The 13,975-nt window shown below is 39.3% G+C and overlaps 1 protein-coding gene across 1 annotated transcript in view; it reads right to left on the bottom strand.

Moving 5' to 3' along the window:
* Positions 1–13,975, bottom strand: part of FBLN1 (fibulin 1) — a 75,040-nt gene that overhangs the window by 16,009 nt on the left and 45,056 nt on the right. Inside the window, exons 15-16 of the mRNA XM_010166406.1 lie at positions 7,388–7,530; positions 5,047–5,178 (exon numbers count right to left, since the gene is read on the bottom strand). Coding sequence (XP_010164708.1) covers positions 5,047–5,178; positions 7,388–7,530 — 275 coding nt within the window. The remainder of the gene's footprint in view (positions 1–5,046; positions 5,179–7,387; positions 7,531–13,975) is intronic.

The following is a 13,975-nucleotide window of genomic DNA, read 5'->3' as shown; positions in this document are numbered from 1 at the left end:
ATCAGTCCAGGGATCTCATTATGCTAAACACTGTAACAAATGCATGATAAGAGCCAGCCAGCCTCTGGCCCAAAGATAAAGAGTCTAGAGCAACAGAGGATAAGGGAGAAGCAGAGAGGAATGTGAAGGTACTTGCCCGGCACTGCAGAGTGGGTCCAGGGACAAAGTTCAGAACCAAATCTTTTGTAATTCAGTGACTCTGAATTTAATGTCAGACCATACAAATATTTGCATGGCGGACTGTGAAAAGACTTTGCCACACTGGGAATGGCCAAACTACTTACGAGATACAGAACTACTACCCCTGTGCTAAGGACAGGTGTCCCAAAAAGTTAAATAAACCTCCAATCTCCTTCTCCTGCCTCCAACCCATATGGGATCTCACAGGAACACTTTCTTGTGGTATCTGGTTTTGTTTATCTTCCAATCATTTTTCAAAATTCTCTCCTCAGCCTCTCAAACATACTAAACAATCATAATACCATAGCTGAAATTAGACTACTAATAAATCCAGTGTTGTGCTACCAGTAGTTGAGGTGCTTTCTGTAATGATTCAAAGGTAACATCATGAACTATCACACATGCAAAAGGGACTGGAAAGTCAGGACAGGGATAGCAGTGAAATCCTTGCAAATAACAATGGAGACCAGTAGTACATACATATAAAATTATAAGCAACCGTTGATACCAGTGTAATCGAGCACCAGCACAACACCCCTGAGAAGCTTTATAGGTACAAGTGAAATTTTATAATTGTATTGGTTCTGGATGTTTTTTGATAAGAGTAGTACCGCTCCGCTTAATAAGCAAAAATACATGCTTAGGTTAGTATCAAATGCAATACAGAAGATTTCAGCCTATCAACACTACTTTTAGCTGTACTATGAAGTTTTTAAATCTTCCTGAAGTTTAACAGACTACAGGGTGGTATTACAGTTACCTAAGGAAATGAATGCATAGCTGAGGGGGGAAATGTTTTATAGCATCTGATAATACCTTAGGCATTGATAGGACATTTTTGTACAGGTTGAAAATGCATTCTTCATTTTTTACTGACAGCTAGTTAAAGGAGGAATGCAGTGAAAAGTCTATAAAAGCTTAAAAAAAACAACCAACCTGGATAGGTCTGCACTTCTGTTTTCCTCCCGCCCACGCTGATGTGTTGTGTAGTTGTTAACAGTATCTTTTGGATTCAGTGCCACCTTGGCCTGTAACCACAGCAGGCAACAGAGAGTCTACAGCACTTCTTGAACTAGGAAAGAACGGGGTTTCACATCTCCTTTTAATACAATAGGGTAGAAATATTGGAGGCAACTTTTTCCACAATTCTTTTTCTTCAGCTTGCAAGAAGTCTACGCACTGCCACTCCAGCAGGCTGGCTTTCATTCCTTCTCTTCCACTGGAAGGTACCTTCTATAAGTCAGCATAGCTAGTTTTGGAGCCTGTTCTTACCTCTTTTGGCTCCTCATGTCTGATACTGCTGATTATTGATTCCCATTTGATATATTTTCTTTCCTTTATTTTGCAATACCATCCTTGCCTCTTTCTTCTGCTGCCTTTGTGTCTGCTCCTCCTACATCTCCTTTGGGAGACTGTATTCTTTCTTTTTCTAGCATTTCCTGGGGCAGCTCTTTCCTGTTTCTAGTTTCTTCTTTTTCCTTCCTCACAACCCACTCCTACACACTCCCATCTCCTCTGATGACCTCAGCTGCTATCTCTCCATCAACAAATCACAAACCAGCCTGATCAGCCACTCTCCATCCAATCCTACGTATTTCTCAGCTTCACTAACGTCTTCTTAATGTCTCAGTGTCAACTTAAAGGATAATAACTAAAACTGATGACCCTTTTCAGTCCACAATTCTCTGTCAATGTTGAAGTCCTCACTTTTCTTCTGTAACTCCAACAGCTCCTCCCACTCTCTAAATCTTTAGCAAAATAAACCTGTACCTTTTCACTTTTTTTTAGTGTTACACTTTTGAGAGCATCTTGTTCCTTTCCATTCCCACAAACACCATCCAGATGCAGGTCCTTCTTAAGGCGTCATCCCTCTTCCTGTTTGTAGTAATCTAGCAAAAACCTGTTTTACTAATGAAGGACTTCCTGCAAGAGCACCTTCACTGATCTGTCCCTTCTCCCCCTCTTTTCCCAGCACTCCCTCCTTTCTTTGAACCCCTTCATTGGTTTTCTCTGCTCTGACATCAAGTCAGGGTTTATTACACTCAGCTCTTTCAGTAACACTACTTTCCAGCTTTTTTCCATATGCTCTTATGTATTTCATCTCTCTCTGGGCTACTCCATGTCTTTCTTTAAAAAAAAACCCCTTCTGTACAGTTTTTCTATCTCTTCTCCCATAGAGAAAATTTGTCTTGCAGAGAAAAGGTATTTGTTGATCTAATTTCCACTAGCAGATAAAATAGCTTTGATACTCTGGTCATTTCTTCTGAAATATTACAACAGAATGAAACATCCTTATTATTCCTTTTACCATGCATTCATGATCTATTATAAGAGTAAATGTATTTTTTCCTTTACAATATAGGCAGCAAAAAAGGATTGAAAAATAGGCTACACAGATTCAAGAGGCATATGTCCATTAGTGGTCATCAAGCACGCTGGTCCAGGTGTGCTTTCCCAGAAGCATATAAACTGATGATTGCAGCAAGGTGGAACATTGTATTTGGAGAAAGACTCCTGTATACCTGTTACTGGCCCACATGTTGGACACTGTTTAGGGGGGCATTTGCTCTGCTAGAGTCCCTATGTCACACCCGCACAGTTCTTATGTTCCTATAACTTAATGGTATAACCAATAAAGCTTTCTGATAACCAATAAATCTTCCTGATATCATTTATGCCCTTTGTTTTTTTGCACCCTTATACAAACCCTTCCCCTTTCTTTACAAGAGGGACTCATTTTGTGAACTCCTGGGGACTAGGTTCCTATCTAATTTGTCTTGAAAACTTCTCAGCATTTTTATGGGAACACAACATTCTGATTAATAACAAGAAAAATCATATTATGATGAGAGCAGCAGAACTGCTGTTGGCAGAATTATTTGCAATCCTAATTTCACACATACAACATGCTGTCCTGAACCTCTGCCCCTCCAGGTAACATCAGCTGGGGTTTTGTTTTGTTTTTCCTTTTCCAATTCTGCTGCAGGCAGTTTACTTTGCAGCTTCCATCCATTAATCTCAAAGTACTTTTACATAGAGGAATTAATTAAGACTCTTACATACAAGAATTAATTAAGACAGTAGTAGGCATGTTTTATCATCTCCATATTGCACATGGGGGAACTGAGGTGAAGAAAGAGTTGCCCAATTCTTTTGCAGAGCTAGGAATGTGCTTAGGCATATATCATATCCTCTCAACCTGCAATATAAGAATATCCTTTCTCGCCTAACGTTGTGAGGCAGATATCCAGTTTACCAAGTAAAATACCATTGACAGGCAGTCCTATTATTCAAAATGGAAACACTTCCCTCAGGCAAATACCTTGGCCAGTCAAATTTCTAAACACATCCTTCTTTCTTATTTCAGATAGAAAGAAGCACAGAGCACGAAAAGCAAACTACTGTAACTACTGTGGGATCTGATAACACTTATACTCTTCTAAAGAATCAACCCAATACCTGAAATCTGTAATCTTATCATCCTGCTTTAACAGACTCTCCCTCTTTCTCAGCATTCACATGTATACTTCTGTTTGATAAAGAAAGAAATATAAACCTAATGACTTATGATTTTTATCTACAGTTCATAAAACCTCTGCACAGCTGATGCTGTACTATCATGCTTCTGAAATGCAACAGTGCCACCTTCAGATCACGCTAAATAGGACTTTTTCACAAACCATCAGAATGGAAGAAGCACAGCAGTGACTCTTCTTTTCATCCAGACAAGTCCTGCTAGGAAGACTAGAAACACACGCATAAACCTGAGCAGAACTTGCACATTCACATCCTGAAACACAAATGTTCACTGGGAACTGTGGTCCTTTATTTTCATAAATAAACATTAATAAAGAGCAATCAAATACCACTTTTTAATAGCTGGCATATTCATTCTCTAAGCATGAGAATCACAGCATATTCCCCTGCCACTGGACTAGCAACTCACATTGGGCAGAGCAGAACATCAGCTGGGACCTGCTCCTGCTCTGCATCCTTCACATAATTTGCCAACTACTTGTGGATATGTTCGGTCCCAGCGTGAGAGGCAAGCTACAGTATACACTGGAAATACGTATCTGTATCCATGTAGGTATATATATACTAGATACACTATACACACTACATACTGGATACAGTATGCTTTATATCCCCTAAAAGGGCCCTGCTCTGAAAGAAACCCACCAGAAAGTACGACCCCAGGTTGTGTTGCAGCCCCTCCCTGCTATATGAGGAGATGCACGTCTTGCATATGAACCATATACACAAGTCTACCTCCTGCCATATCTCCTCCCTGCCAAGATGAGACTGTAAATCAAAGGTGTGTGTTCCATTCTGAAGGTTCTTCTAAACCACAGCATTTGACAGATCCCTTTTACCTTCAACAGAGGTATTTATCTAAAATTGAACCAGCCTGTTATTAAATATTAAAACAGGTAACAGTTCAGTAAATTCTGTCCTGCTTTAAAAATTTGATTATTATCCAAAAATTGGTGCAATGCTGTTTAAACAAGAAAGAACAGTTAATTAAATTTACAGTCTCTTCTTTGCTGACATACTACATATTTTATATTTGGTTTTATTACAATGAGCAAACCTCATCATTTTGAAACTAAGCCATTAGCATTTGTAATTAGAGCCAGTTCTGCAAAAAGTTAAAATACTTATCAAATTAAAGTTTAGGCCTCTGGTATTTTGAATAAAAAAATATCTGTGATATTAGTTCAAATTACACATATTGGACTGGAGAATATGGAATCAATACAGGCTTGAAAATCAAGGTTGAAATTAATTACTTGAGTTAATTTCTTTGACTTTATTATACAATATTATTGAGGGAAGAAAGTAAACAGAAAACACTCTACTCACCCACCGTCATACCATCCATGTAACGCTTGATGATATCAAAAGAATCTCTTAAATTTCCTTCTGTTATGTCAAATATGATGTCTGCCTGGTTGGCTGGATATGTAGGTGTGATGGCACGAAGAAAAATAATCTCTGCAAGTAAAGAGTATCATAGAATGTACTAAGAATTTGAAAACATCACTGAAGAACCCAATAGAATTTGATCCAAAATGACTAGTCCCCAAAGCTGGTGGAGGACACCCCCCTCCCACACCACTCCCAGTTTGTCCTTTAAAATGGAAACAAAGAAAGTCTGGAGGAAGGGAGGATTCAGATAGATTTATTTTCTCCTCCTACACCATCCAAGAAGCTCTGAAACTGCAAAACACTTCTGGAGTCCAGAAAGACCACTGTAAGAAACCAGTCAGACTTCCAGTATGTACCCAAAGAGGACAACACTGAGAATCCACAGGGTGGGCAGTGGAGTGGAACCAAACAGATAAACCTCCAAACTCTGATTCCCTTAAGCAGCTACACTAGGTATTGCCATTACAAATTACAGAGTCCTTTTGAGTACTGGATGAGGAGTTTAGGTTTAAAAAAAAAAAGTAAGACTATTTTAGTTTGGACATTAGGAAAAGGTTCTTCACCCAGAGGGTGGTGGAGCACTGGAATAGGCTCCCCAGGGAGGTGGTCATGGCACCAAGCCTGACAATATTCCAGAAGCATTTGGACAATGCCCTCAGACACATGGTCTGAATCTTGGGATTGTCCTATGTTGGGGCAAGAGTTGGACTCAATGATCCTTGTGGGTCTCTTCCAACTCACAACATTCTATGGTTCTATTTTTCAAGCTCCTTGTGAGGGAGGTAAGTATTATTATCATCATTATTATCCTCGTTCTTCAGATGATGAAACTAAACCATGGGGTTGTAAGAATTCACCCAAGGCCATGAACTGAATTACAGTTTAGGAATGTCTTCTGGGCTTTGGTAGTGCTCTCAGATCACTAGGTCCCATCTCTTTTTATTAAATCATGAGGATGGACTAATGAGGGAACAGTTTGGGAAGCATCCTGGGCCAAGTCCTTAGCTCTGCTGCCAGTACACCTGGTGAAGTTGAAGGGGTGTGTATGGGAGTAGAAGTGGCTATGGGGCATTCCTCTGTTCCCTGTGAAGTAGGGCCAGCCAAGGCCTGAAACAGGCCTGACGCAATCTATAGCAGCTCTATGCAGCTAACTTATTGGTGGCTAAATTGCTCCTATATGAACAAGAACTGGGACGTCTCTTGCCCTACTCCTTCTGCCTGGTACAGAAGTGAAGCATCAGATTTGGCTTTCATTTAGGACAACTTTCTGAGAGTCTGGGTGCATCAGAAATAGGGAGTTAAGATGTTTAAAAACCCCTCAAAAATTATCTTCCTTTCCTCCGTCCCCTTCTCCTCTCTCTGTGTCTGTGCCACACAGTAAGCTGCTGAGCAGCTCATCCTACAGAGAAACAAGGCTGAAGGCAGTCATCCCCCACCTATGGATGTGCAGGTAATCCCCAGTGAACCTGCCAGAAAATGAACACAGATGCCAAGGAGCAAAAACTGGCTCTTGATCAGTAAGCTCATATGTGAACTAAGCAGAGTGAGCGCGATCCTTGTGAAACTGCAGGACTTTAAAACTTGCAGGTACTGCAGAGGCCAAAGAAATACAGGAGTGCCCATGAGAGTGCAGCACCTGGGGCTGGAAAACTCATTTTGGATGACTGGACAGCTGCTCATTTGGATACTTTTTGAAAAAGCTTAGCTCCAAAACTTCCTGTCCAGTCCTTGGAATTTTCCTTCCTTTATTCTATATTAAAAAAAACAACACATTTTTTTTCATAGGTCAAAAATAGACAAATCACAGTGCTAGACAGTATATTCAATTTAACATATTTTGTGATTAATGTTTGCATGTACATAAAGGCTATAGTCTTGGAACAAGCCACTTGTCAATAGCGAACAACAGACCATAAACAGATGAGAGAAATAAAATTAGCACCTACTTCCTATGGCAAAATCTGCAAAAAAGGGAAGAAAAAAGTCATGGAGCATACAGCTATTATGTGAGCAAATGTGGTAAATGGGAATTCAGACTCAATATTTCCTTAGATTGGGAAGCTGTATGAGTTAAGAGCTCACAATGACTTTCTTTGCCCCATAAAATTAAAACTCCTGGATATCGAAGGTTTTAATTAAATGAATCGTACACTATAATTTGGAACTGTGCAAACATTTTACTGCACCGGTAGCTAGTCTGGCTTTAGGCAAGGATTTCCAGTGCAGGTTTTATATGTTGTAGTCTATTAAATGGAACAAGGAACAAACCACTTACCTTCAGGTCTTGTAAATTCTCTGAACGTGGGCAGTGAAATGACAGTGTGGGAAATTGTGTGGACTGGATCCAACACACAGCTGACATCATTTGGTCGACAAGACTTAATGCAACGGATAGTATCTGTCTTTTCAAGTCTGACACTAAGAGAAATGAGAGAGAGATGCATATATATCCTGAAAATTAATTACTTTGTGTTTTGCAATCTGGGGAGCTAGAAACTGTAATTGATGTAAGTGTTCATTCTTCACCTCAAAAACTTAGAAAAATGCAGATCATCAGAACTGCTGGACCACTGAAAAATTTGGCTTGGCTAAAAGTTGCAGTCAAACCTCCTTCAAAGCCAGTTCTTCAAGCCAGGTATGTAAGAATAGGGAGAACTGTAGTGCATAAGATGCCATGTAAAGTTGCTTTCCAAGTACTAGCAGGACCAAACAACTAGGCCCAGATCCTCAGCTGCTGTGCACTGGCGTGGTCTCACCAGTTTCATTGGAGCTACCCTTATTTGCACAAGCCTTTTTGTACCTAGTGTGGTATCAATCACATAAAGCAGAAAGAACTGTTTCCATTCTGGAAATCTGGTAGGAAATATCTGAAGGGACAACTTTCACGATTTTCAGTGCAGCCAGAGCCAGAAAAGCTTCTCCTCAATCTTTTTTTCACATTTTCCTTTTCCAACTAAACTGAGAAAACAGAAAGGAATGGAAACTGGGGGAGCAAAAGAGTTTTAACCACATTATTTAAAACCTCAAAGATTGAATTCCGAGTTTGGGGAAATGGTAAGGGTCATTTCATATTCCATCTCAACCAGCTGCTCATTCGTCCTTGAAAGTCTATTAAAAGTTAAGTGACTTCTTCTCACCCTCGTCCACTAGAGTGAATTTAAAGTCACTTACAGTTCAAGAACTTCACACAATACCCAGTCTGTGTTCATGAGAGATGAAAGGGCTATGCTGGGACTTACAATGTGACTAAGCCCCACAAATGATCTCAACTTTGACCTGCCCATTTCTTCATATTTCTAAGTGGAAAAAAGAAAAGACTGCAGTAGCAGAGGGGGGGGAATTAAAAGATTAAAAGGAAGAAAAATTCACTGAGTAAAAGGTAACAAAAATGGAAGCTTTAGTTTGTCAGATACCTCTAGAAACAAATGGTTCTTGCTCTTTTCAAAATGTGTTACCAAGTCCGCACCTACAAACCATCTTTTTTCAGATGTTCAAAGGGACGTTATGGGTCTATTAATATTAAATACACCAGTAATTTCTTATTATATGCTACCCACATTTGCTCATCAAAGAAAACAAAGCCAAACATGCTGATATTGTATGAAGCTAAAATAAAGATAAAAGAGAACACATGAATCAACATTAAGGAAATCATGCTTCAACAGATATGAACTGGCAGAGTCCAAGGGAAGGCAATGAAGTTGGTTTAATTTACACCAGCTGAGTCTGGCTTGTTATTCTCACTCTGTAGTTGATGTTTTGAGACTAGCCAGGAGATACAGGCCAGGAGAGACTTTTTACTTCCCACCATTACCTGGGTACAAAATTTTGACATTTCCTAGACATCTCACAGGGAACAGAACATGGCTTTCTGCTGAACTGCCTCATGCTGGTCATTTTGGAACACATAAATTCTGGATATATGAACATAATAGTCTGACCTGCAATAACAGATTCCATCCCTTTATCTTAAACCTCAGCTGCCAAATTAAGAAAGAACTTCCAGATAGCTGACCCTCATATCTGTGAAATAATCAGCTAAATTACATAGTCTGGTTTCAGTGTAAAATAGTCTATTTCAAAATGTAACAAATAGAATTGAGGCAAAATCTACATAATTTGTATTTGTTTCCCTCTCTCCCTTTTTTTTTTTTTCCTTACTGTGTATAGAAGAGTTTAGTAGACATTTACATCTATACAGCCATACAAACTAACACTGCATCTTCCTCAGGATCCTGCAGATCCGGAGTCACAACAGCCAAGTCAGACTCGTTTTACTTCCAATAACATGTTTACAAAGTCTGAAAAAGTTTTCTGAAAGTTTTTCTCTTTGCATTCAATAACACATAAATAATAACTATAGCATCATCTAAATGTTTTAGGGACACTAACAAACAGTAGCTTGCATAACTCACTTTGGGGTATTATTACTAATGAAATACTGGTACAATACACACAGCATCGTAAATTTTCATATCTGTTTTTAGATAATAGAATTTGTATGCAAAAACATTGTGGTGGGAGTGTCTGAGGCATTCAGTATTGGTCTGCCTTTGCTCCTTCCTGGGAAGAAAAGGGAGCTTTACTCTTTACTTCATCTGTAACAAAATTTGTCAAATACAAACATTTCTGCAAGTTCCATGCAATAAAGCCATGAATTTGTTTAAGATGAAGTCCTAAGTAAGGCTTACATTCATAATTCTCACTTCCGACTCACTGCAGTAAAGCATTCTGGTATGAATTCAGTATCCTGCATACAGAAACAGAGGATCATGATGATCACAAGTGATTTGTGGTAGTTACTAACTAAAACTAGTTTCTAGATCCATCCAGCCATATATGTGACAGATTAAAACATTTGTGGCAGCTCTATTTCTTTGCACCTTTTCTCTCTCTTACAAATCCCACAACCCCCTCCTGCTTTTTTTTTTGCATGACCTGTCCAAAATGCTAAACTTGAGTTTGTGCTTTCATTTTCCCCTGCTTAAATATTCGTTCTCTGATCTCCTTTCTTTTGATATCCCTGCTAATTGCTTCAGCATATCCAAAGTGCAGTTGGTAACACTTTGTTCTCTCATTGCTTCAATGGCACATCTTTAGACATCTTCTGGAGTAATTTCTTTGACAACTCTTATCTATTTCAAATCCTGATATTTGCTATTAATTATGTGCTCTGATCTCAAAACTTTTAAATTTTATCCTTACACATCATCTTTGCATTTGATCTTCTGATTAGCTGATGTTTTCCTTTTTGCTCATGTCCTCCTTTAGTGGGGACTGTGACTGACAAAAGTTTCTTCCTAAGTGCTGAGAACTTTCTTTATTCAGATCTTTCCTTCAAGTTTTCCCCTTCTAACGAAAACTGCAGCTTTGGAGCTGGTACGTCCTCTAGGCCTTTTTCATTTAAAAGAGAAAGAAGTTAAGAAACAGCTCAGTTGCTCTGATTATTTTGCAGATAATCTTTTCCTAAATATAATTTTTTCTTTCTTCTTGGGTCCTGGTGTCAATCCTTTTCTTATTCGCTGTTGGATTCAATTAGTAAGTTCTTTGGATCAGGAGCCATGATTTCGTCTTCATTTGGAAAGAACTACACACATAAATGGCATTACATAATTACATACACGTTCTTCAAAGTTCCAGCTACACTGCAGCACTAATGCATCTAATACAGGAGAATCTGAGCTCCATGTTCTTGAATTACTTGCTGAATGCAATTAATATGGTAGCACTTTACAATACTGAGGGCCAGATTCTCACACTCCCTTATTTTCCTGCCAAACAAATCTATATTAATGCTTGCAAAAATGAAATTTATTTTTTAATCCTTATCCTACTTAATTATGGCCTCATAATGAACTGGTAGCCAGGGGGCATTTATATACAAGCATCTTCTGTGGCGGTAAGAAACCCCATTAGCTCAAGTAGCACAGGCTTGTGCTTTCAATATTTAAAGCTGGGACTCTATCCCCATTGGCAACTTCTGGCAGCTTTATAAGTATGTGTCAACAGACTTATTAAACATTGGCATTCCTCATGAGACTTGAACTCCTGTCAGCCAGCTGGGATAAACTTTGCCTTAGGGAACATGTAATACTTTGGCAGAGTGCTGCACTCATGCCCTGATCTAGTCCTTGGCTGATGATGAGCCTGAGAGCCTGCAGCTTACAGCTAATAGAGTAATTCCTTGTGTTCAGGTGATTAAGTCTTGTGATCTTGATTTAGAAGGTTCCCAGTTTTTAACCTTGTACCTGGCCTGTGCTGTCTGTATTTACATAATGAAGCATTTTCTTTTATATGAGCATTCACATGGATTATTCCTCATTCATCTATGGACTGACTATTCTGCCTTACTTACCAGGCAGCAGAGATATCTGAGCCCAGGATGGTATAAAAGAACATTAATTTTTAGATCATACCTCTGGAACTGAGCTTTTAATATTTATCAATGCAAGGACTGAAGAGTAAAATAAATCTTTTTCCACCTCACAAAACAAAATAATTCCAAAGAAATTCCAGTTGGATTGTCTACATGGTTCTTGATTGCATAGAAGTAAAGGAAGAAAGTTGTAGAAGTAAACAAGGAAGATTTGGATATTAGAATTCTTGCTGACCTTTCAGGGCTGCTACAGTTTGCTTGGTGTTTTTTTGGTGGTGGTGGTGGGTAAAATCTTTACAGTTAAAAATTTATCAGCTTTGATATGGAAGTTGGAGAGACAACGATGTTATGAGACCAATTAAATATTTTTTTCATATGTTCCTGTAGACACATCTCAGGATATAGTCTGTGAAACAGAAAGGAGCTCTGTGCTACTAGCTGAATGCTGTCAGGAAGTTCACTGCTGTTTTCCCATCATTAGTTTTTCAATTCAGTGGAAATTCCACAGAAAGGAAGATGAAAAATCTCTAAAATAAATGTTATTTAGAGGAGATTCTCCTTTGTACCATCCTTAAAAGTTAAAACTGGGATCTGTATCAGGTGAAAATCAGCACAAGCTCACTGGCTACAGCAGAGCAATGACAACTAACGCAGCTTGAGAATCTGGCTCCGTACTTTCAAAGAGACTTCTGTGCTGGGGCACTTCCAAGGTCCTAAGGCCCTTTTAATACAGTTTCAGAAAATGCACAGTATTTGCCCCAGAAGTGATGAAACTCTCTAAAGATGTCTCAGTTCAGACAGCTCAAATTATGTACCTATTTTGTTTTGAAAATTTAGACCTAAACATATGCAGCTGTGTATCATCAAATGAGACCAACTCCACTACTATGTGAAGTAAATTCAGTCCTTGGTATATTCAGGTAATAAGCTCTTAGACATCAATTTCTGCTTTTTATAATGCAGAGTACACATAAAAATCTCCCCAAATTGAGATGTTCAGTGATAGGGGAAAGTGGAGAACTGTAATGATGATGGCAAATAAAATGCAAGTGCAGCATGCAACAGAAAAACTAAAACTTTATTAAAATTGGGAAAAAAAGCTACTCTTAGAAGAGAAAAAGTAGCGAATGATGCTTGTAAGTTAGGGATCAAAGCTGTGCAGAGACAAAGATAAAAAGTTTGGCAATAAATGTGTTGACAGTTCCATGGCGGGAAAGTTGCATTTGAATTGTCAGAAGAAGATCTCTGGGCTCTGTGATTTGCCGCTGCATGACCACAATGCCACTGTGGTTGTTCACTTTTTTTGTGGTGAAAAAACCCTCCTGGTTCCCGCTGATGATGGACAGCAGAATTTTATCCCCAGGGACAGCATTGGAAGGGCCCATGCGGAAAATGTCGGTAGGTACTTGAATGTTGGTAGGAAAAGAGAGGTGATAGTAGGTTATTCTCAGAGGCAGGCTCTGGCACTCCTTATTTTCATTACAAGGCAAGCGCTCACAGCGACTGCAAGAAAAGTGAGAACACAAGACAAGAGGAAGATTAGCGTACATTTAGCAAGCGTGATAGGAGAGCAAGGGCAGTGGGGGTGGGAAAAGGTATGTCGACTTGCATATTGTATCCATTCTTCAGCCTGGCACCTCAGTCATATTGCAAATGGACATTTATTAAATAAGGATGAACTTGTCTGTAGTTGGTGCTTTTGGAGAAGTGTTGCCATTTTCAGAAGTGTTGCCCTTTCTTTGCATGCACAGATGGATTGAGTCTGGCACCTCAGCGTGGGTGAGAGTTTATTTGCATTTAGATCAGGTAAGCTCTTCCTAAGAACAACACTATCACCCCCCCCCCCCAAGTTTTATTCTTTTGTTGATTAGACATAGGCTAAATAAAGGAAGAGATCCTAAGTGGTCAGTGAGTGAACTGTGTCCTACTTGGGATATCTGGCTGGATATTAAGATTGAGTTGGTCTTTCTGAGAGAGAAGAGGCACTCTAGATACGGCACTATGTATGTTCATCATCTGACAGGATACAGAGGAATGTAAAACTTATTTCCAACACTGCCTGTATGTTAAGGTTTATTTGCTTTGAAGACAAGCCTTCTTCCTCCTGATGTGGCACAGTACTTCTCTGTGCTACCAGGAGAACCAACCTGAGTCAGTCTAACACACATCTAGGTAAGGACTGATAACAAGATCCAATGGCCTGATGGCTCCAGCGTGTGCCCTACACATTCAGTCCACTTTTAGGCAGCCTTGAGGCACAGGAATGATGCTGGTAAGTGAAAAAGTTGCCCTTTGCCGTTTCCTTCCCTTATCACTAGGCACTGTATTACAGTGAAAAAATCCAGAGAACTAGGAAGAGGTCACCCATACAAGCTGAAGGTGAACAATGACTGCCAGCACTAGAAATCACCATCTGCATGGAAGGAGCAATGTCCTCCCTTTCTGTTACTGAGAGAAGTGAAGTTTGTAAAAATACGGCACAGTTAT

The sequence above is a fragment of the Antrostomus carolinensis genome, unplaced genomic scaffold (assembly GCF_000700745.2).
Source record: "Antrostomus carolinensis isolate BGI_N321 unplaced genomic scaffold, ASM70074v2 scaffold21304, whole genome shotgun sequence".
Lineage (NCBI taxonomy): Eukaryota > Metazoa > Chordata > Aves > Caprimulgiformes > Caprimulgidae > Antrostomus > Antrostomus carolinensis.
The sequence above is the reverse complement of the archived record's forward strand: the minus strand, read 5'-3'. Positions and strand labels throughout refer to the sequence as shown.